Raw genomic sequence first — 23603 nt, 5'->3', positions numbered from 1 at the left:
TTCCATCATTATCTCAGTTCAGAGGTCATTTAACTATTGACTTGGGTTCTGTTTTTTATGTTCACCTGACCAGACTGAAGACAAGCATTTTGACATATTCCTACACAAGTTTTCTGATTTAATCCAGTGGCACAGGACTAGACCAGAATTTCCCCCTGTAAATATTGTTCCCTGTCACAGCTGTGCTTGCTCATGAAGAAATTTTAAAAATAGAAATGTGAGGGGTCATTTCACTGAGAACTGGTGCAGTCTTTGGGCCAGACTGTCTTTGGGTTTGGATGGCCCTGTAGGAAAATTCTTCCTATTTCTGACCCTTCCCAGTGGTTAAGGATAGATAAAACCTTTATGGTGACCCCATGAATGGTTTTCTCAGTGCATGATCATCCTGTCAGCAGAAAATCAAAGCTATTTCTTGGGGAATAGTGACAGCTGATCCTTGCTGGCCTGGGAACTGCCAGGGCTCCTGAATGTCCTTTACCTGCCTTAACTTTAAACCATCTTTAGAAGTCTCTGTCTGGCAGAGAGCACTTGACCTCAAACTTCCCCACTCTGTGTAAGGCTACTTGGCAGCACACTGTGGTCTTTGTTCAAAACAGCTTTGGAGTTTGCTCACTGAACTTCATTTTGATTTTGTTCAAGATGGCCTTTTCTTCTTTAACGTGGAAATTTTCTGTAGGCACTCAGTTGCTCCTGTTCTCTCCATGCTCTTCCTCTATATTCAGGTAGCTGCATGGGAGGGACACCACACCATTTTTGGGTTTGATTTTTTTACATTTAAAGTCTGAAGATCTTGCCTGGACCTCATCCAAAAAAATGAACTTGCAGGAGCTACCTCATAGGTTGGAACTGGAAGAAAGTTTTTTCAGTCATCCAGCAACTTAATCAGAACACTTTGAACAAAAGGTTATTAAAAGTAGTTAAAGCCCCCCAGGAGGAGAGAGGGATGCTTCTGTGAGTGGTGGTAGAGGTCTCTTCCAGCAGAGGGTCGAGGAGCCCAAGCCATGTGTCCATGTGTCCATTTGTCCAAGCATCCTCCTCCAGCTGTCACCAAGCTCAGGACAAGCTCTCTCGTCTGCCTGAGTTAGGTCACCCTGGCAGGCAGAGGATGCTCCAGCTGAGCTGCTTCCCAAGGGAAAAGGATCCAGAAAGAGCTGGGTTTTGTTGTGGCTTTTGCTTTTGTTCTGCTGATCCTTTCTCAAAGGATGAGGCAAGGGTGGTATTGCAAGACCTGGCAAACATAAAACAATTGTGTTCATGTCCACATGGCTGTTTGTATAAACCTCCTTGCCTGTGACTATTTTGGTTTGAGAAGTCAATGAAAACACTGTTTGAAAATGCAGGAGTGAGAAAATCGTGAGCAGATGCCAAAACTTTCTTTTTTTCCCCATTTTTTTACAGCACATGGTTTTGAATTGAGTGCTTGTATATGTTTAAATGGCATTGCCTATTCCAGAGTAGTCACCCTGCAGCTCGAAAATTTTCTTTCCTATTTCTTTTCACATCATCTAGTTTTCTGTCCTATGTTGTGTCTTTCCTTACTATTTCAAGACCTTCCCTATTATTCTTGAAATAGAAATTACGTCTGCAGCCCCAAGAATGCTGGGCTACACCCACAGAATTTACTTTATCTACCAATCTGCCACTAATATTTTGAGAATCCAGCAAGACAGAAAAAGACTACCTCCCCAAATTGCTATTGTACAGCTGTCCTTAAATGAACTGTGTGATGTGATTTCCCTTTGCAACACTGGTGAAGAAAGTCCTCAATGTTTTTTTCTCACAAATAATTGTAGATGTACTTATCTAAGATATCTTGCCATGACTGTGGACCTTTTTTGTGCTAAAACTATCTGTTGTTTTCCAGACTTCCTTTGAAATTGCTATAAAACCTTTCATATTTATGAATATTTAATATTTTTCAATTTTCTTAGCCAATGTCTACATTTATTAAGTGATAAACATCCATTCTGGGGAATATTGCTGGTTATATTGCTTGTGCTTTGGAAATAGAGCTGTAGTGGCAGTTTCTTGGTGTAGAGTCAGAAATAAATGTGATTTGTGGGTAGACCTTGCTCGTGGCTGGGGATGGTGCATCAGCTCTGCCCCTTCAGAGTGGTTCCCAGAAGTGATCTGACTCTGTGCTGAGTCACAGATCCTCCCCTGCTTCCTCCTTGCTTGCACAAAGTAGTAGTTTTCTTCTGAACTGTATTAGCAAAAAAATAATTGCTTCCCACACCCCCTTAAACACTGGCTTAAGTACAAAAAAGTATATTTTAGTGTGTATAGGAAGGCAGAGGAGGGATGGTCCTGTCCTTTCCCTTTTATTCCTGCTCACTTTTGGGAGGTCATTGATACGAGACTGTGCCTGCTCACAGTCCTGGTTCAGGCAAAATACAAAATATATTCCTGCAAAACCAATGGAAGAGCAGACTCAGGATATGCTTTCTCTAAAGACCTGGACTATTGCTATGATGGGAACAGGAAATTTCCCCGATCAACCAAGTTTGATCCAAAATTGCATGAAAATGGTGAGAGAGGGGACTCTGCTTGGCAAGGCCTGAACGTTAGTACTGAGACCAACATCTTCAGAAGAGCTTAAGCTTTGCTTACAGAACTCAGTCATGACACATCACTTCCAAAGCAGGCAGCAGGCAGAAGCCAGCCCAGAAAATGGGCTCAGATGAAGGGGGGGCTCAAAGGGAAAAGGTGCAGAGTTTGGGGGTCCAAACGCACTGACTGCTGAGTGTCACCATGGAGTGTCCCTGCGACAAAAGCTGCTGATAATTGCCACGGCACTTCCAATGTCCAAACAGCTCCAAAAAGTGCCTTGACTGCTTCAATCAAGAGCAGGGCTGCTGGTTACTGAGTGTCCCCACAAATAAAATAAATCAGAGCGTCAGGATGAGACCTAAAAGCACTGGGGAAGGTAAGAAATCGCAGCCCCAGGAGTGGTCAGTGAGGATGAGGAGGAGGATGAAGGCAGCCCCAGGTGAGGTCAGTGAGGATGAGGACAATGAAGGCAGCCCCAGGTGAGGTCAGTGAGGATGAAGAGGATGAAGGCAGCCCCAGGTGAGGTCAGTGAGGATGAGGAGGGTGAAGGCATGCCCAGGTGAGGTCAGTGAGGATGAGGAGGGATGGGTCAGTCTCAGGTGAGGTCAGTGAGGATGAGGAGGATGAAGAGGATGAAGGCAGCCCCAGGTGAGGTCAATGAGGATGAGGAGGATGAAGGCAGCCCCAGGTGAGGTCAGTGAGGACGAGGAGGATGAAGAGGATGAAGGCAGCCCCAGGTGAGGTCAGTGAGGATGAGGAGGATGAAGGCAGCCCCAGGTGAGGTCAGTGAGGATGAGGAGGGGCAGCCCCTGCTCGGGGCTGTTTTCAGGGGGTTTCTGTCCCTGTTCTGTTTCTGTCCCAGTCCCCAGGGATCTCTCAAGGGACAATGATGCCAGCAGTGGCTGTTCAGGGGGAACACCTGGCTGCTCCCAGGGCTTTGCTCAGGATGGGCAAAGGGACGAGCCCTGTGCCACAGGACAGCACAGGAGAGGGGAGCAGCACACCTGAGCAGGTGGGGCAGCGTGGGGAGGAGCAGGGAAGATCCTTTTTCTTTCTCTTTTCTATTTCATCTTCCCTGTCCCTCCCTATTGCATCCCAGTGACCCCAGAAAAGAGAAGAGTTTGAGGGGAAAGTGGTTTAAGTTGAGGGGAAACTTCATTTTCCATTATTGTCTGTGTTTAAATAGGAGGTGAGCCCCCTTTATCTGTGATTTTTAAGGGTATCAGTTGAAGGAAAACTAACTTTTTCCATGATTTAAAGATATCAGCTGAAGAGGCTTGTTTGATATTTAAATGTTGGTTTTTGGGGTTTTTTTTGTTCTGTTTGTTGTTGTTTTCTAGTTTAAATGGAAGGGGATAACCTTTCTGATGCCATTTTATGGGTTTGAGCTGAGGGAAAATTCCCTTATTTTCTTCATCTTAAGGCTTAAATTACAAGGCAATTCTTGTTTTCCCTCGGTTTTAAGGGTTTAAATTTAGAGGAAATCCTCCTTTTTCCAACATTTGAAGTATTTAAATAGAGGGGGAGAGGGTAGAAAAAGAGAGAAAAAATGTCAGGAGACATGAAAGGAAAACTGGCAGGAAATGTGAGGTGAAAAAGGACAAAAAAGGGTGGGAAATATAAGGGCACAAAAGGACATGAAACCTAAGGGTAAAGGGGAGGGGAATGTGAGGTAATTAACACTCATGCATTAATTAACTTGGAATTTATGAACACCACTGTGCAACAAAGAAGAGATGTTGTCTTTTTGAGAAAAAACCTGTCAGGATCAGACTGGGAAAGAAGACTTTTCAGGTCTGAAAGTTCAGAGTCTTAAAAAAAAAAAAAATAAGCAAGTTGGGTATTTCTAAGAATTTTACTTTTTATAGGCATGTCTTTCTTGAGAGGAATCCTGCATTAGCAAACCCACCATTAATTTCTTTGGATGTGTTCCACAGTGCAACAATGCCAAATGCATTTTAGCAGCTGGGTCTTTTTCTTGTGCCATCTTGCTAAACATTGGTTGAAATCCAAAAAAGCTTGTAAGTACACAAGGGGATATTGTAGGTGATCCCACTGCTTTAGGTGCAGACAATTACATGCTCAAAGGTAAAGCTCATTCTTCAGGAACTGCCTCAATCGATGAGACAGCAGCCAGCCCCTCTCATCATCTTCCTGAGAGAAAAACACAGCATCATATAACAGCTCTGAAACACCTGCAGCAGCCCTAAAAGTCCATTTCCCATAGCTTTGAGAAAGATCAATGTTACTTGGTATAAGCTTTTTTTCCTCCATTCTTCCCTAGTCCCTCCTCTTCCCTGTTGTATTCTAAACTTTTGGGTTAATGCAGTCCTCTGGAGGCTAAAAGGGGCTTGACCTGGTGTAAAAAGCAATGTTTTTCCCATGTAATAAATATTTAAAACGTTTTATCGGTGTAAATAAATGCTAAATTCTGTGAGCCCAGGGAATGGCATTAACGTGTTTTGCTTGCTGAAACATTTATGGAATCGGTGTCAGCCAACAGAACACAGCCAAGAGGATTTTTTTTAAAGGTAAACTGAAGTGCTTTTAAAATAAATACTGAGAGTTGTTTAAGATCTTCAATTATTAACAGATGAAAAGTGTGGGCTGAAAAAGTGCAAACAATCCCTTTCATTGCACTTTCCCTAATCTCTGTGCAGTTCTCTGTGTCCAGCCTGGAGTGAGCTCCTCAAGGCAGATGCTGCACCTTAACAGATGTCTGCAGAGAGTCTAGCACACAAATGAGCAGATTTAGAATGCCAAATATTTGAAAACCCTTTATTTTTATATTTACTTCTCAGGACTTAAGTTCAAGGCCCTGTGTTTATGGTTGGCCAGTGCTGCAAACATTGCCAGCCTCTGCAAAGAGCACTGTAAAAACTTGGCTCTGCTTTATAAAGCAGTTATTGGCATCACCTCCTTTAAATCCAGAGGCCAGCTCTGCAGTCTGATCACTGGCACTCTGATTTAATTATGATTATCAGCTGCACAGCTCACTGCTAGGAGTGCAAGTCTTACCTCCACAAGTGAGAAAAAAAAATTCCAAAGATATGCAGTGGTGTGAAGGCCTGTGTGGGGTTGTATGTATTGCACCATGCAGAGATTAAGAGCATAAATGAGTTGGGATAGAGAAATCATAATTAAATCAGAGTGCCAGGTGACCTGATCAGACTGCAGAGCTGGCCTCTGGATTTAAAGGAGGTGATGCCAATAACTGCTTGGCAGAGAAAGAGCCTGTAAGAGTGTGTAGAATTCTCACCACTGGTTAGAGAATCTTTGTGACTGCTTCTAAGGGGGTGGTTGGCCTTGATTCACTCTGATCAGGAATGCATCTGCACCTCCGGGGTTTCAGAACACAGATTTGATGTGTTTTGAAGCGTGTCAGGTTTTTATTAAAGAAGTCACTGTGTTCCACGTTCCCATCTTCCCCCATCCTTTAATCCCTCCTCCTCTGCTCTCCCTGTTCTCCCTTTGCCAGTACAACGAGTTTTCCAAGTGTCTGGGCATGGTTCCTCGTGCCATTCCTTGCAACAGCTCTTTGTGTTGCAAGCAGCTGCCTGACAGAATAAAGCAATTTTGCAGGCAGCAGCTGTGCTGCAGCAATGAGCTCGGCATCAATGTGGGGAGCCTGGTGATGTGCATGGATCTCCTGCCTTCCTGCAAGTAGCATCCATTGCATCTCCTGAGGGCATTTGTAAAGCTGCTGCAGAGTTAGTGGTTTTTTGTTTTTTTTTTTAACATTTAGAAACTCTCTGAGTACTTTGATGGTCATGTATTTAAGTTTGGTAATGATTGGAATCATCTGGATTTAAAGCAGGCTGCCCTGAAGGGATGCTGCACAGTCCCCACATCAATTCATGCTAAAAGCACTCAGTACCTCATGTCCTCTTCAAAGCTGGCTTATTATTCTCAAGAAGCTTTTCTCTAATTAAGCTGTCTGAAGGTACTGTGCATCTTCTGGTGGTACATGTTCCTCTCAACCATCTAAACATCATTTCAGGCTGATGGTGCAAACCTTTGTTTTCATACATCCTGCTCTGTTAACACAAAGGGCATTGCTTTGTGCAGATATTATCTTCTCTGGGCACTTTCATGGTGTGGGTGTTAATGAAGCTGTTTTTAAAATTAGAGAGCTCTTTTTTTCATCTTTTTTCTGTCCTCTTGTCCCTCTCAAGAGTACTGAGTATAACCTTCCATGAATGTTAAAATTAATTAATAGTAATAATTAAAGGTAAATTGCATAAAACCTGGCATTAGAACTCTTGAACTCATCAGCTTGGCTACATTTTGGATTAACAAGTCACTGAAAAGGGAGGATGTTGCAATTGGCCAACCAGCCTGAATCCCCAATGGCCTGGGCAAGCTCCCCAAAGGGCTTTACTGGTCCAGTTACATAAGCAAGGTAATTATGTAATCAACCACACTTCAGTTATAAAGTTGGGATTATTTATAACTGTGGTGGCCAGCTGTAGGCCACCACAGTAGGCCTTTATTTGCTTTTGTGAAGATTTAGTTGAAGCAACAAATATATCCATCTGCAAAGTTTGTGGGGGTTGTTTTCAGGTTTGAAGCCATCTGTAGTCTTTTAACTTTCTTGTACTGTTGTACCCTGCTGGGTAGAAGGTGAGACATTGTTTTAATTTTCTGGGGAATATAACATTCCTGACCAATGTAAAGAACTGGAGCAATGCTGGTGTTGACTGCACTTCATTTTCTGTGCATATTTAGAATAAGTCGACTCAAAGATGTGGGCATTTAGAGGAAAAGGCTGACTGCCTCATGTAAGCACAAAATTTTTTATTTCTTTTTTTCCCCCCAGAGATATTGCTTATCAGGAAAAGCACCCAGAGGCAACTGAGCAAGCAGAGTGGCCCACTCTTGTACAGGATGTTTTGATGCTGTCAGTAATGTAGCTCATTTGAGAGTCTCTGTGGAAGCCAGGATGTTTCATGCAGAATGGCACTGCCTTTGGGTAGGAGCACATCCTTTGGACAGATAACTGATAACAGATAACTGAACCACTGTAGACACCTGAAAAAAAAAAGTGTTCTGGCATCTGAGAGATGTTAGAATGCAGGCAGCTCTTGCTAGCAGGCAGTGAGGGATGCTGCTGGCCAGGCAGCTGATGCCACTCCTGGTTGTCTCTGCTGTGTTCCATCACAGTTGTGGAGCAAAGGCAGTCTCAGCCTTAGCTGTGAGCTGACAAGTGGATTGCCTACAAAGGAAAGTGCTTGTCGAGAGATGTGTCATCCTCATTAGAAAGTATTTAAATTAGGGGGTTTTGTTGTTTTTTTTAAAAAAAGCGAGTCTAAGATCTTAGATGATAGATTTTAAAAGTTATTAGTTATCACCAGCTCTCTTGGCAGATGTATAACCGACATTTACAACTCATGAATCACATTTTTCAAAAATTACAGCTAATACCAACTTCTCTGAGGAGATGACAGCATTTGCAGGAGACATTAATGACTTCTGGCTCTCAGTCATTGCAAAATCATGAGCTTGTAATTGTTCTGATCTGGCTATTTGTAGACTATAGATTTCAAGAGGTCTCTCAGTACTTCCATCATTAATAACTTGCCAGTGACAGGGATTGCCATCATTCCTACTCAAAGTGATAACTTTAAGATCTTTTTTAATGCAAATCCTTACTAAAGGCTTATGAGGCTGGCTTTATTGTTCTGGTTTTACAAAAAGAGGGGAAGGAGACAGAGGGAGGCACATGAATCTGCAGCTTGAGTCAAGTGCATCTGAGGGTACAGCTGCTTAGTGATTTAGAAAACTTGGCTACAAGTCACCTTCCCTGGGCCACTCTGGGAATGTTTGGCTTGCTCATGATTAGGACTTTCAACAGTCTCATACCTTAACAATCATGTAATAATATTTTGCTCATATCCATTTCTGGGCAACCTCTGTTAAAAGGTGATCCGTAAATCTTGGGACAAAACCAGCGCTGCTGGTTTTGACTCTCCCTCTGTTGAGACTGAAGTTAGATGAGGTGGATGTGGAGCATGGGAAGATCCTAAGAGGGCTGGGAGCTCTCACCCAGCATGGGTTTGGTGGTTCTTGGGCATCTCAGGCTCTGCCTGATTTCTGGAAGCCTCCAGCAGCAGCAGCAGAGGGACATGAGTTCACTTTTCCCTCTCCCCCTGCTCTGGAGTGCAGCTCTGTGCACCCAGCATCTGCCCTCTCATATGTACCATGGTTCTTGTCCCTCTTCAGACCAGGTTGTTCTTTGTTTTTCCTGTGCTTTAACTCCCCTCAATACCATGTGTGCAACATCTTAGGCCAGATTTTCAAGAACAAGCAGGCCAGCTGATACATCCCCTCCTCAGGATGGGGGTGTTTTGGGTGACAGGTAAGGTAATGACAGTTTCACTTTGGTCTGTGATCTGGGATGCAGTGGTAAGTTTTTGAAATGTTAGGGATCTTCTGGGAAAGATAATCTGTAAATGTACATCTTTGCATCATCAAGGTAATGAGTTCAGGTGAGGGGGAACAAAATAAAACTGAAATACTACTGTGCAATTTGTAGCCTCTCTGAATTTTGTTCTCTTGCTGATAAGTGGTCCCTTCTGTTCTCTCTGCAGGTCTCCAGGTGGTTTTAAATTCAATTATCAAGGCCATGGTCCCTTTGTTGCATATTGCCCTGCTGGTGCTGTTTGTCATTATTATCTATGCCATCATTGGACTGGAGTTATTCATGGGGAAGATGCATAAGACCTGCTACCATGTGCAAGGGGGACTGATAGGTAAGGGGGACAAACACACACAAACACACAGAGATTTTCAGAGGGAGGCTTTTCCCAGGTGGAATAGAGCATTTCTTCTGGCACAGGAGGTGGGTGGCTGTTGCTCACTGCTTATCAACTTCTTAGGGGTTTCACAACTTGACCACTGCTGACTGAGCTACACAGGAGATGGTGTCACAGAAATTAACATCTCATGTATTTTATTATTAATCTCATACACAAATGCATCTTTGTTGTAAAGGAATATATAATTCAGGGCAGTACCTTTTTTTTTTTTTTAAGTCACAGGCTGCAACTTTGGTTAGAAGTGCCACCAGAAAGAAAATAAAATTAAATTAATGGGAAGAAAGTTTTTTTTACATCAAATCCATCAGGAAATTTATTTATTTCAAATTATTTGCAGAAAGAAATATTCACATTTCAAAATAATTCAATTGCGCTGTCACTCATCTAACCATCTGTTCATTTTTGTTTGATTTATTGATCTTGAACAGCAGCTATTTCTCATGTGGTAGAGGGTATTAATGCCTAGTACTCAGTTCAGCTCATAAGAAAATAGTGTACAGCAGAAAATTGTTTCAGAAGTTCTGCATTTTCTGCTTTTATAATGTTGGCAGATTTCATTTTCTGGAAATGATGCTAGAACTATAATGAACTGTCACTCTGGTTTGCATCTTTAAAGTGGGTGTATTTTTCTTCATTCTGTCTGGAAGTATTTACATTACAGCATCTAATTCTGATATTACTGTTTCTGGCGTTCTTTCATTATCAGAATGTGATCACAATTTTTCAAATTTACATTGTTTGCCACGTAATAAGATGAGAAACAAACATAATTACCTGCTCCCCTACAGATACATACATACCTGCATCTGTTAAAAATGTAGCACTAAGATCTGAAATCTGTCTATTTTAAAAAAATCACATTGCAGAAGTTTTTGTGCTTATAAAAATGTTTTCTGGAGCATCCTTTATATACCAAAACATGTAGTTTGCTGTGTTGTATAGGCTGTCAGGTCTTTGAAAACACCTGCACGGAATAAGGGGTGGATAATCAAGCAGCAGCCTCAGTTTTGAGTGCCACCGGGCTACTGATAAAATGCCACCCATCATCTAAATGCCAAAAGAGCAGAGCTCCAGAGGCTCTCTGCTGTAATTCAGCATGGCCCAGAGCCACATCAGCCTGTCTGCAGAGCACTGGAGCCTGTCTGCTGCAGGGGCTCAGCCTCCTCCAGCAGAGCCCATCAGTGCTGGGCCCCCAAGGTTAACCCAGGCTCAGGCTGGCCACGACACGATAGGCTTGGTCTAATGTTCCCTGTCGTGTTGAAAGGCATGAATGAGAATCCATTCCCTTGCAGGAGGGTATGTTTTGGAAAATAAAAGTTCATCTCAGTTTTGACTATAAAATTTGACAGCTTGGCCATTATTTTTATTTTTTTTTTTACAAAAAGAAAGCGAAGCGCGCCAGCGAGCAGTTGCCTGTGCGCTCCTGAGAAACCCGTCAAACTCGCTGCAGAAACCTGCTAAAAAATCTGATATCCTTTCACTCGCTTTCCAGCGTGCCAAATGGTTTCCTTCAGCTGTCTTTTTTCCCCCCCTTCTCTCTCCTTCAAGATACACCTGCAGAAGACGACCCGTCGCCGTGCGCTCCCCAGTCTGCGCACGGGCGGCAGTGTCAGAACGGCACCGAGTGCAAGGCGGGCTGGGAGGGACCTAAGCACGGCATCACCAACTTTGACAATTTTGCTTTTGCCATGCTCACGGTGTTTCAGTGCATCACCATGGAGGGCTGGACTGATGTGCTCTACTGGGTACGTATCCGAAAATGACGGGCTGAGAGTCCTGCTCGTGCTCACAGCTGTGTTGAAATGTGGGGGCTTTGGCTTTCTTTGCTTGTTCTCTACGGTGAAGGCATGGTTGAGTAGCATGGAGCTTGAATTAACTCAGCTTACTGTTAGGTAAAATGGAGGGGTTATCTTGTGCAATGAAATCAATTGTAAATGTTGACTTTCCACTGATATTTTAATTTTGGACGATAGCAGATGGCTTATTGATTTGAAGGTTTGCAATGTACCTTGGTTGTGCAGGAAGTCATTGAAAGACCCTCTCTGCAGGAGTGAAACATCTCATACATGTCCAGATAACTGATGTAGGACAATTTGTGACAGACAGCTACGTGCTCTACCCATGGCATTTGTGTTACAAAGGCACTACACTGTTCAGCTCATAGGTTTGATAAGAAAGGCCTCACCAATTCCAGCAGAACTCCTGATTATGACTTTTGTCACATTCAAATGCTATTAGCTCTGATACTGGTATCAATCCTGCTTGCATGTTTAGCCAAAATATGATATTACCTGTAATACAAATGGAGTCTTAGCTTGTCCTAATATTAATAATAATATAATAATAATTTAGCCTAATTCTGGGCTTTTCAGCAGCTTTAGCTTGTAATTACTAATGTATTGGAAATTCACTGCAATACAATTACACTATAGGAGTTAATATCAGGTTTAGTTTTCACCAGTAAATCATAGACAAATGTGTTTCTGGATGCAGCTCTGGCCATCAGCTTTTGCAGCAGCGTGTTACAGCCCAGGACTTTCATTCACACACAGCACAGTCCTGTCTGTGTAAGACTAACCCAGACTCTCACCAACTTGTAGGGCATGTCATGACACACCCGGTTCTCCAGATGGTTGGATGTGTTAAAATGCATGATGCAGTTTGACTCAAGAAGGCTCAAAGCACACAAAAGGATAATCTGGACTGAGGCAGCTTGCACTGATAGTCAACAAGCTTCTCTCTTAAACATGAGCCTGAAGTTGCCTTCTACCCACCAGTGATTTAGAGTTTGCAAGATTTCCCTTTGAAGATTTACCTTATCTGCAAAGGATGGTCTCTGTGTGGAACAGCTAGAAGTTGTCTCTGTATGTTCTTAAGCTTAGATTAAAACAGTGACTATAGCTTCCTTTTCATGCTTGAGATAAAGGGCAGAGATCAAACCACGAGGGGAGTCTGGGTCTCAGAGAAAAAAAAATTGCCATTACTAGAAAAGAGGGTATAAATTAATAAAATAATGAAGAGCAGAAGTTAAAGTCAGAAGAGAAACTGGGCAAAACTGCTCCACAGTTCAACTATGGCCACATATAATATACCTATCTTTTTACCACATTTAGCTCACATTTCTCCATGCTGTGTGTGATTGAAAGGATTTATTTACAGGGGAAACAAGCGAGAGTAAATGATATCAGAAGAAGAAAAGAGAATAGTTTTGGCCCTGCATACCATTCAGAATTGTGAAACCTGTCCACAAGTTATCATCAGTTTCTCCAAAGACATGTGCTGAGAAAGACCCTTCCAATTCCCACCCTTTAGGGACCATGAGTCATTTTAATGACTTGATATGAATCATGTTTAACTCATTATCAGTTATCTAATAGCAGGAGCCAAAAGCATATACTCACTTCCAAAAGATTTTCTACCATGACTGCAGCAGACAGTCTGATTTTTATGGTGTCCCTGCAGCAAAATGGGTTTTAGTTGTTGGCTTTTGTTTGGTAGTCAGCCAGCTTTTTTTTTTCACTGATTTCCTGAGCTATTCCTTTTTATCTTTAGAGACAGATTGCTGAACTTAGACCTTAAATTAATACAGATTGATGGTCATTATTTTTAAGGGCGTGCATATAGTGAGCCTTTTAGATTATGGCATTGTTAGAGTGCTTGCTTTGGGAAGAGCAGAAATATTTGTTACCATCAGTTCCCAGTTATTCCTAACTGTAAAAGATAAGAGTTAACACTGCAGAAAAAAAATGCCAATAATTGAGGAGGAGGGAATTTATTTCATAAAGTAAAACACTATCACCTATGTTTAAAAAGACCATAAAATACAAAGTTTGAGTAAATACCTGAACACTTGATCAGGCAGATATATTTGGTTAAGCTGCTGGAAACAATCTCAAGAATACCATTGTCCTGTATGACCTTTGCCTCTTTGTGCTCTGGTGGCAAAGCAGACAGAATTCAGCTCTGCTCAGTGTTTGCCATTTGGTAAAGGAGGTGTCTGAGGTGTTTCCTCCTGCAGAAGGGTCTGGGCCATGCTGGGGGCAGGTGTTGCTTGGGCACCCTAGGAGAAACACTATTGCTTAATATTGATGTGTAGGAACAGCCTCTGAACACTCACACTGTCATTTCAGCCAATATCCAACCACTATCATGGTTTACACAGTCAGGTTTAGAGTCCATGGCAAAGGCATTCCTGCTTAATTTAGCCACATCTAAAGGAAGACTACTCTGGATAGCAAAGGATAGAAAAGATGCAACATTTCAGTTGTTGGAGAATTTTAGTAAGTGAGGTAGGATACAAATATCTCTCTTAACCTTACTGTGAGCCACTGTTTCCTTACTGCAGTCTGACTCATGCATAACTTTATTCCCAGTCTTTGCCTTTTTGGCTGAGGAGGAGTGGACTTGCCATAGAAAACCCATGGGGAGCTGCATCCCCACAGGGTGCAGAGATAGGAGACTTCTCTTCTCAGCTCTGAAAGATCTCCCGAAACTACAGTGAGGTCACAAAAATTAAATTTTACTTTATAAGGAACTAAATCTGCACAGTTATTTAAGTTAGACACACAGAGTTTGTTGTCCATTTAACACTGAAAGTACAGATCAAAAAACAGTGTAAGAAAATTTTGACTACAAATTGGACAGTTTTGCAGACAAAAATTAAACTTAACAATGTAAGCTAATGGGCTAATATTTAAAAGTGCTGAGCATTCAAAGCTCAGGCAGACTTTCATGTTCTTAGCTCCTCTGCAATTCAGGGTAGATAACAAGTTTGAATCTGGGGTCCTGCTGGGGTCAATGGCAAAATTCTCATTAATTTCAAAAGGTCAGGATCTCACTTTGTATTTTGCAAAATCTTGATCATGCTGCTGAGATTTCTCACGTGCAGTCATAGTACAACATGAGGACTTACAGATGCCTGATCAAGGCCTTGGTATCTGTTGAGATTAGTCTTCCAAGGACATACATGTGGATGCAGAGAGTTTTCTTTGCTCCCTTCTTAAATCTGAAAATGTGTGCCTGACCTAAAACTCAGCAGAACAACAGATAAAGCTCTGGGCTGAATTATTTGGCTGGAAGTGTTGAGACCATGGAGCAATTCCCTTGCTTTGAACTTTTCTTTAAGAGCTTCTCAATTATATATTCTTATTTTCTTTAAAAAAACATATTAAAAAAAACAACCCAACTTTTAAAAGATAGCTAGATCTCTGCATTCTTCTCGGTGGGAATGGAGGGAGCTTAGCACATTTCAGCATGTTGCCCTGAAAAATACAGCAGTCATTTCATGAAACCAATGTCTGTCCTGTGCCACAGTTTGCAAGGTTAAAACTGCATGTTTGAAATTTAGAAAGCTGTGTGACCTTCCACAAGCCCTAGACTCCTAATCCACTTAACAGCTCTTCAAATTTTAACTTCAGTTTCCTGCTTCCTTCTTCATGCTTTCCACCTGTGTAGGGAAGGCTGTCTCCTCTCTCATGGAATATTATTTTCCAGCCTGTGATCCACATCCTCACAAAGAGATAATCAGAGACAGGAAAGCAATAAACCTTTATTCCCTCAAAGGACTTGGCATCACTAAGATCAATACACTTTCCAATCTCCTCTCTCTTTCTCTTAGCAGATAAGATTTGTGAGTAGATTGGTTTCTTTTGAAATGGGAAAGAAAAACGTTAGGGAAAACAGTTTGACACTGCTATCGTGGAAGGTAGGATAATTACTTGAAAAGAGTCAAATTTTTAATGTGAAATAACTCTACTGGACAGGATGAAAATCTGTGCAAAACAGCCTTGTTGACTCTTCGCTGAAGAATTGATCTTTGTTGAAGGGAGCATTAAGTGTTTCTACAAACACATCTCCTGTACTGCCTCAGTCTTACAGGTTTATTTTGCCCCATGGGAAATAAACTTCCTTTGTCTCATGGGCAGTCAGTGCACAGAACGATTGAGTAGAAAGGCACCTCTTGTGATATGTCACATTATAACTTTTCCTATGCCTTATAGAAGGATTTGAGGTTATTATTCTCAAAACTCTCCTTCATGTATGATCAGCCAGCGTTAGCAGCTCTCTTGGTGCAGGCACCAAGGCCCATTTCTGAAGACCCACCCATCTCAGAAACTTCCAGCAGCAGATGAAAACCCAAATGTTGTGAATTGAATCATTTGGTATTTTGTAATCAGCCTCTGCTGCAGTCCATTATTTTGTATTGTCTTGTTGACTAAGGAGGAAAATTAATCCTGAGCAGTTTATAACATAGTGTTTAAATATTTGTAGGCATTGTTTGTCTTCACTTAATCTTTTTCTAATCTGAGGAGATTCAGTTCTCTCAACCTTCCCTAATGGATCTTCTTTTTAATTATTTTTCATCCGTTTACTGGCCTTCAGGGGAAGCTTTGTTTCTGAGTTAAATACAATTCAGCCAGTGCCCTGTCTCTAGAAAGGTTTTCATCTTTGTGTGAAATGTGCTCTCTGCAGCTGGAGACCTGTGACACTGCATGCAAATCTATCCACTGCAGCCTCAGTTTTACATGCCCAGTCTCTCCACTGCCCTGCATCTAAGAGATTGTACATACAGATGAAAACAAAGCACAGGGAAATTGCAGATTGTTGTATTGGGCTGTTCACGTTGCTGGGCAGTGGAGAATCTGGTCCTGAGTTGTTCTGCTTGCCCCTTACAGCTTGAACTCTAGGACTGAGTAATTCTGCTTGATCTGCTTGAAGAATATTAATAATGAGCAACCCTGAGCCTGCCATCAGTTTTGGAGTCTTGGCTCTGCCCCATGTCATTTGGACAACACTTCAGAATACTTGGTCAAGTCACTGAAAATAACATGCAGCTCCTCCAAGAACAATTTACCTCAAGGTTCTAAGTGTAAACTAAGGAGTGTGGTATTATTATAGGTGGACTAAGGCCAAGCCTGGATGACATCCAGGGCACTAACCTGTCCCTGGAAGAGATGTCCAAACTGGCACGTAATAAGTTGACTCCCTCAGATTTAAAAAAATTCCTTGTTAGTCTTCTCCAGCCCCTAGGCAAGAAAATGAGTTAATAGTCTGAAACAGTGCAGTGAGAGATGCAGCAGAGTGAGATTGAATCAGTGCAAACCTTCAGGAGCAGCAGAGGGAAACACACACAGATGCAGTGAGTTAAACAGGCTGTCCTGGAACTTCCCTCCACCTCTCAGTCTTTGAGATCATGCTTTCAAGAGTCACTAAATCAGCTTGAAACACGGGCTTACAGTCACCCTTACAGTTCCCATCATGAAATCAAAACGGAGCAAATTGAACAACAGATGTAATTTACTTTGCTGACAGCATTGACAGATTCTGTGAGCTTTTCTCACCCCCCTCCTCCAGCCTGTTGCAGCCAATGAGGAAGATGTGAAAAATTCAGAGGTATTGCCACAAAGTGGAAGACATTAAACGCAGAACTGCAACCCCCAATTTTTGCCAGCTGTGTTTTTCCTTCTAACCCTTTATTCTTGCAGCACTTAAGCTTGAATTAGTAAGGCTTTCCACAAAAGAGAATTATCTGATTCTAAGAATATATCTGTCTACATGTTTCCATGGTGTTTATTCCCCATCCTCCTCTGCCCCTCCAAGAAAATGCTGGGCTTTTATTGTTGTGGGGTTGAGGGGTTTTTTTTTTTAATCATCTTTTTGGCAGGGGGTTGCATGAATGTGAAAAATTTACAAAGAATAAGCACGCAAGTATGAGCAACCCATCCCTGTGACTGCAGAGGTTATTTCATCTCCATCTGCTGTGACAGTGGTGGGTAAGGGGAGAGGAGCCACAGTTCAGAGCACTGAAGGGCCACAGCATCAATGGACCGAAAAAGCAGTTTCCAACACGTAATTTGCATAAATGCTGACCTCAATCTGTTTTCCTTTTCCTCGTTAACAACTGCACATGTAACTGTAATGGTTGCTGTACCACTGACTTGAAAGTGAGTAACAGCAGTGCCTTACTCATTGGCACCTGCCACGAAAACCTGCTGCTGAACATTTGTTCAATGCACTTGTTGTGTGAAATGAAGTCTTTATGAGCCCTTCAGAACTCAACTTTGGACTGCTCAGCCCTCTTCCTCAACATAAAAAGAAACTCTCTATTAAAATTGAGATTTTTGGGGTTGGTTATGGGAGGTGTTAATAGAGACCCTCTGCCCAGTGCTCCTGTGTGGGAAGGACCTTTATAATAGCCCTGTCTTTCTGTTGCCCTTTCACTTTTCTTTCTTCTTTTGTTCTTCTTTAGACTGTATCCTAATTGCTGCTGTCTAATCACCACAGAGACCTTTTTTGTCTTTATTCTTTTGTCCTGGAGCTATAAAATTAAGAGCTAAACTACCGGGACATTTCTACACAACTTAGGATTTTGGGTCTCTCTGTTTGTGGGTGCACTGTTTGTGCCCTACCATCAGTTTTATCAAGAAATGATGACAGATGACTTCTGAAAAAAAATCATCAGATTTGTTAGCTGTGGACCCATATCTACTAGACAAATTCACAAAGAACAGACTGGTTCATTATCTAGATCTTGGGAAAGAAAAAGACAAGGGAATATGCCCAAGGTCAGGACACAAGTCATGTGTCTAGAACCATTTATTAAATTATTGTTTACTTTGAGTTTAACTTGTTTCAACATCTTGCTTTTAAGACAAAAGGAAACACAAGCAAATCTTCACCAGTCTTACTGTGAATATTAAGTCCTTCCTGCCTGCAAAGAGAATTGGTCGATTAATATTGGCTTTATTCATTGGTTTCTGAGGGATTTCTGCCTGGGCAGGATTTGAGGGCTCAGTATGATGAGAGGCCATGCCACCATAAGTGTGCAGTTTATCTGCACCCATGGCCCACTCCAGAACTGTCTCCTTGTAACTCCAACCCTCTGAACTGCACCCAAACTGGAGACATGAAAACAATATTGAGCACATCTTCCAGAAGATACAAAGAGAGCAGAAGTGTAAAATGAATGGTTTAGAAGTCAATCAGAGCAATCAGTCTTCCTGCTGGGGAGGACTCGTGGGTTTTGGTGGATGAGAGGCTGGACATAGCCCAGCAATGTCCTGGGCTGCATCCAAAGCAGTGTGGGCACAGGGAAGGAGGGGATTCTGCCCCTCTGCTCAGCTCAGGTGAGACCCCACTGGAGTGCTGCATCCAGCACAGGCAGGGCAGGGAGCTGCTGGAGACAGTGCAGAGGAGGGCTGTGAAGATGATCAGAGGGCTGGAGGAGCTCTCCTATGGGGAAATTCTGGGATTCTGTGAAAGGCTAAGAGAGCTGAGGTTGTTCAGTCTGGAGAACAGAAGGAGAGCTCCAGGGAGACCTCCCAGTACCTAAATGAGGCCAACAAGGGAGCTGGAGAGGCTCTTTTTACAAGGGCATGTTGTGAATTAAAATGGAAAGTGGGCAGATTTAGGTCAGATATAAGGAAGAAAATGTTTACAAATGAGGGTGGGGAAACTCTGGCACAGGTTGCCCAGAGAGGTGGTGGATTCCCCATCCCTGGAAACATGAAAGGTCAGGCTGGACAGGGCTGTGAGCAACCTGATCTCCTGGAAATTGTCCCTTCTCATTGCAGGGGGTTGGACTAGATGGCCTTTAAGGGTCCTTTCAAACCCAAACTATTCTATGAATATTCACCACAGAGCATCAGCTCTATTGACTTTTAAAGCATGTCTAGAATGGATCAGTCAGGATGTTGTGCTGATCTTGCCTACGTGGTGTTGCTTATAAGACTCATAATAAAAGGAGAAGGGGCAGTCTTGTCTGTCAGTAATGCACTTGCTGCTCATTTGAGCTCTTTGATAGTTATTTCTCCAGCAAACCTCTAGAGCTTTTACAATAACTCTGAGTTCAGATAAAGGTTTGTTATCTGTGTGCTAGGAGTTCTAGATATTGTACGTTTTACTTGAGAATTTTGGATGTGATTTTACAACTGGAAACTGGATTCATTATCTAAAACGAAGAATTTTCCTAGGATTCCTAGATTGTGGATTGGATACAGAGGAAATTGGGATATACTGATCAAGTACAAAATAATAATTGATAGTCTTACCTTCACTTATTATAGAAGGTAATGATTATCTACATCTTACAGTGCTGTTTTTCATAATCTTTATTTTTAAGGACTTAATTGACTATGGAAATCAATGAATAGTGTGTGCTTGAATATTCCTGTGCATGCAGCAATCAGCACTGATGTAGTTGTTCTGATGTAGTTGTGGAAAAATTTGCTATCAGTCTACACTGAGATAAATAGAAGCATTTATAAAACAGCAATATAGGCAGAAAATCCTTTCTGGATAATCAGCCATGCAAATGTAAACACAAGATAAACAGAAGAGGGAAGGGATAGCCCAGAATTCTAAGATTAAATGAAATTTTTAGATTTGGAAACCTACCATCGTAGGGGATATTTTTATGCTTTGAGCATAAAATTGAGCATTTTATTATTTTGGAGTGAATTTCCAAAGACTTTAAAGGGCAAAAAGTTTTTACATAACTGAATAGCAGCAAGAGATGGAACTGCTGCAGTGGCTGTAATGAAAGAACTGTGGCTAAATAGCCTTTGGGCTCTTGGATGACTTTCTCAAAGCCCAACCTTTTCCTTTTAAAGGGGGAAAAAAAATGTACACACTTATGTGGGAATAAGACAACTCAGATAAAGTCTGTGACTTTTACCTCTGGAGCTCTGAATTCAAATCCTGATTAAGTCCCACACATCCAAAGGATTTTTGGAGGTCGCTCCACAGCATTTCTGTGAATGGCAAATTCACCCAGCGAGCACCCATGTAATCAGAGAGAGGGAGGAGAGCCAGGGGGACACCTGGCTTTGGCAGAGCACTGCAGGTGCATCCATGGCATGACCCTCCTCTGAGCAGATCCACCATGCAGGAGGCAAGAGGAGCAGAACACTAAGCTGGCCAAAGGAACACCAGTATGGATGTCAGCTGGTGAGAACAGGGGAGGCAGGGAGAGGGCTCTGTCAGTCACCTGCATCAACAAGCAGAGGGGCTCAAGAGCGAGGGCTTGGCACAGCACACTGCAGGATGTGTTTGTGGGAAGTCCTGAAGTCCTCCTCTCATCTTTAAGAGCCCTGCCTGGGTCAGTGTCTGGCCTGTTCTTTCTGTCTGTGTGACCCAGACATCTCCTGAGCAGACAGAGTGACCTGGGCCACCACTGAAAAAAAATCCACTGACTTCTGAGGGAAGAGCTTTGGGGGAATTTTTGACATCCTCAAAGTGCAGCAGTTTCAGCATGCTCTAGAATGTGAGTTGCTTTATCACTTGGCAGTAATTGAATTTCAATATTTCACTTCTGGTGAACGTGTTCCACTTTAAACTGAATTGAGATACATTCTTTTTTTTTTTTTTCTTTTATATATTAAGCCTGGAGAAAGTGAGTGAGGTGGCAAAGCAAGAGTTTAGTTGGAGCTTAGAATTTTTCTTTGATGTAAGGATTTCTTGCTTTGTAACTGATGTTTTTAGTGCGAGTTCAGAACGTCTGTATTGCCTAACATGCTGCAGATATGTACCACCCTCCAGTTTCCACAGGAAAAACAGAGAAAGCACAAAATTACAGGTGGATGGGAGGATATATAAATGGTAGCTTCCTGATTATTTTTGTTTCCCCTCCCCTAACTGACTAGAGGAGTTTGCCAGGGGTACTTTTACCAACAAAATTTAATATGCTGAGATTTTGTCAGCAAATCCACTTTTCATATAGCTGCTTTGCCATGATGATGCATGGCCCTTTGGAACACTACTAGTGCTAATAAAAGTTGCAACCTTGTGAAAACAAAAGCCAGTCACACTGCTGAGGTTTTTTTAAGCAAAGGGAGAGCCTAACATTTTTTTTCCTCTATTTTGAAAAGTGTGAAGTTAGATGGCCTTTGCCATCTGTTGAAGTTGTGCAGTAAACTTGTGTGAAGGCCATTTGAAATCACAGATTTAACTAGGACACTGCTAAACACTGATGTTCAGTATTTCCTCTCTAGTGCTGAACAGGGTGTTGATTCTAGGTTGGTGGTTGGACTTGATCTTTAGAGGCCTTTTCCAGGCTTAATGGGTCTGTGATTCCTCTCCAGCAAGCACAAACTTGTTTGTTGTGCTCAGAACTACGAGATCAGGAAGCATTTTCAACAGAAATAACCTGCAGTGGAAAACAGCTCAGCTGAACCATTGTGTGCCACAGACATTTTGACCTGCTGGTATTTGAATGCAAGCTGTAATTCTCTTCCTTACCCTCAGACAGAGACCTTGTATTTTCCATAATGGCTCAGTCTGGTAAAGAACATCAGACTGTAAAAAACAATGTGCACCCAGGCTGAAAACAGATGAAATATGAATGTGGAACTTTACTAACGAGGGAAATAGTGTTATGTACTGAGAGCTAAAAAACACAGTGGAAGGACTCAGTGACAACATGCAGTCAGTATCAGTCATCTAGGACTAGATAGTTGAAAGTTTGGTCTTTTTCTATGTTTCTCTGACTTTATACAGTCTTTCCCAGCTGATAAAATGTGCATATCCTTGAAAAGGGGCCTGTATTTAATGAGTGATGAAAATGTGCTGCTGTAAAAAAAAAAGTGTGACAAATTCTGCTGTAGCAGTGCACTTCCCTCAAACTGTATGCAACTAAAGCAAATATGGTTTGCTCCATGGAACAGCAAAATTACATTCCTGTAGAACTCCAGAGAAGCTCATGTGAGCTATTTCACATGTTTTCACTTTGCCATCAAGCTGTGACCTGGTTCTAAGGCAGAGCTGGTCTCAGCTCCCACCTTGCTCTTGAGCAGGCAGCAGCAGCCTGGTAGGAGCCTGCTGCAGGATTCCTGCCTTTGCACAGTCCCCCCAGGATAAAATCTCTTGGATCTCCTGCAGGATGTTTCTCTCGTGGCTCTGGAGGTTGAGCTCCAGCCCTGCTCCCATTTTTCTGTAGAGTGCTGTGTGGGGAGAACCTTGGTCACTTCTGCACCCTCTTGTCAGGGAGATCAGGCAGTGCAGCAATGAGCTACAGCTATACCAAAAGCTTTTAATTAAAAACCCACTAATTGTGGTTCACCTGCATCAGGGCAGGTGTGCTCGGGTGAGGACATTTATGGCAGATTCAGCATCTTTGATCTTTGAAGATCTTCAGCCTTTGTTAGGTGAAGAAGCAACCTCTGCAGGCTCCACGTTCTCAGATCTGTCTGCCACCTTACCCTTCTCTTTTCTGGACTCATCTTCCATTGCTGCAGTTTCTTTGATTCTTTCTCAAGGGTTCTCTCTTGCAAATTAATCTTGATGTTTCTGTTGTCCTCATCAAGGCAGTCCTTTCTCAGTTAATGGCTCCATTTAGCTCCTGCAGAGAGTTCTGTACAAATTGCCAGTGTTTCTGCCTCAGAGTGGAATTTTAATTTGCTCTTTCCATCACTAGAATATACAGAATGATTGGGGAACCAAGCTACACATGGGAGTCCTCTTATTCTTCCTACTGCCAACGTATGATGGATCTTACCTACATTATTCATTTTTATCCTGCAGTGACTGTATAGCAGATTAACCTGTCTGGAGCATTCTCTGCCCTGGTTCAGGATCCCTGTGCCCTTGTCTTCACCCATCTCTGTCTTGCCTTTCTCATGAAGACACTGAAAAAAAGTTATAGGTGTTTATATCTACCTAGAGAATGCACATACAAAATTTGTAAAATTCTGTAGTTGAGGTAAGACAGTAAGTAGAGCCTTAAGAGCTTGGAGAAGACAACTCAGCTGAAAATTTCCCTTTTCCTTCAGGACTTCAAAATAAAAGAAATATGACTGTGAAAACAGGACCAGTTTGCTTGTTCCTTTGACTGCCATCTGTTCAAACTGAAGCTGGGGTGAGCTCTGGTGTCTCCTTTGCTCCCATCTGATAGCACCTGCTACAAAATGTGGAGTGTTTAGGATTAGTTTTAAGGAGTGACTGTGGCTTAGAGTCCCTCTAAGACTATTAGGGTGTTGATGATTAGCCAGACATTCTACCCAGACTAAGAGCAAAGACATCTGGAGGCCTTTGCCTGTATCTTAAACCATTGCTTCTAAGTTCATAAAAATAAATCTAATTTATTTTAGTTTTTACATATTTGCTTATCACAAAGTTTGGGGTTTTTTAGATTTTTTTACCCCCATCTCGCTCCCTTGAGTCAGCTCTGAGACCTTAATTTCCCACTCCTTTTCACCTGTCCAAAAGACTCAGAACATCTGAAAGACTTTTTCAGGTCAA

At 42.2% G+C, this 23603-nt stretch overlaps 1 protein-coding gene across 36 annotated transcripts in view; it reads left to right on the top strand.

The window, feature by feature from the left end:
• The window catches only part of CACNA1C (calcium voltage-gated channel subunit alpha1 C), a 458186-nt gene that overhangs the window by 282769 nt on the left and 151814 nt on the right, over positions 1–23603 (top strand). For 35 of the 36 annotated variants that reach the window (XM_088164617.1, XM_088164614.1, XM_088164594.1 and 32 more), the window contains exons 6-7: positions 9141–9302; positions 10917–11113. In XM_088164617.1, coding sequence (XP_088020743.1) covers positions 9141–9302; positions 10917–11113 — 359 coding nt within the window. Of the gene's footprint in view, positions 1–9140; positions 9303–10916; positions 11114–23603 lie in introns of those variants that run through there. The other variant, XM_088164616.1, reaches the window with a different exon arrangement.

Source organism: Sturnus vulgaris, chromosome 5, assembly GCF_052056855.1.
Source record: "Sturnus vulgaris isolate bStuVul1 chromosome 5, bStuVul1.hap1, whole genome shotgun sequence".
Lineage (NCBI taxonomy): Eukaryota > Metazoa > Chordata > Aves > Passeriformes > Sturnidae > Sturnus > Sturnus vulgaris.
Note: the sequence above shows the minus strand (reverse complement) of the source record. Positions and strands in the feature narration are given on the sequence as shown.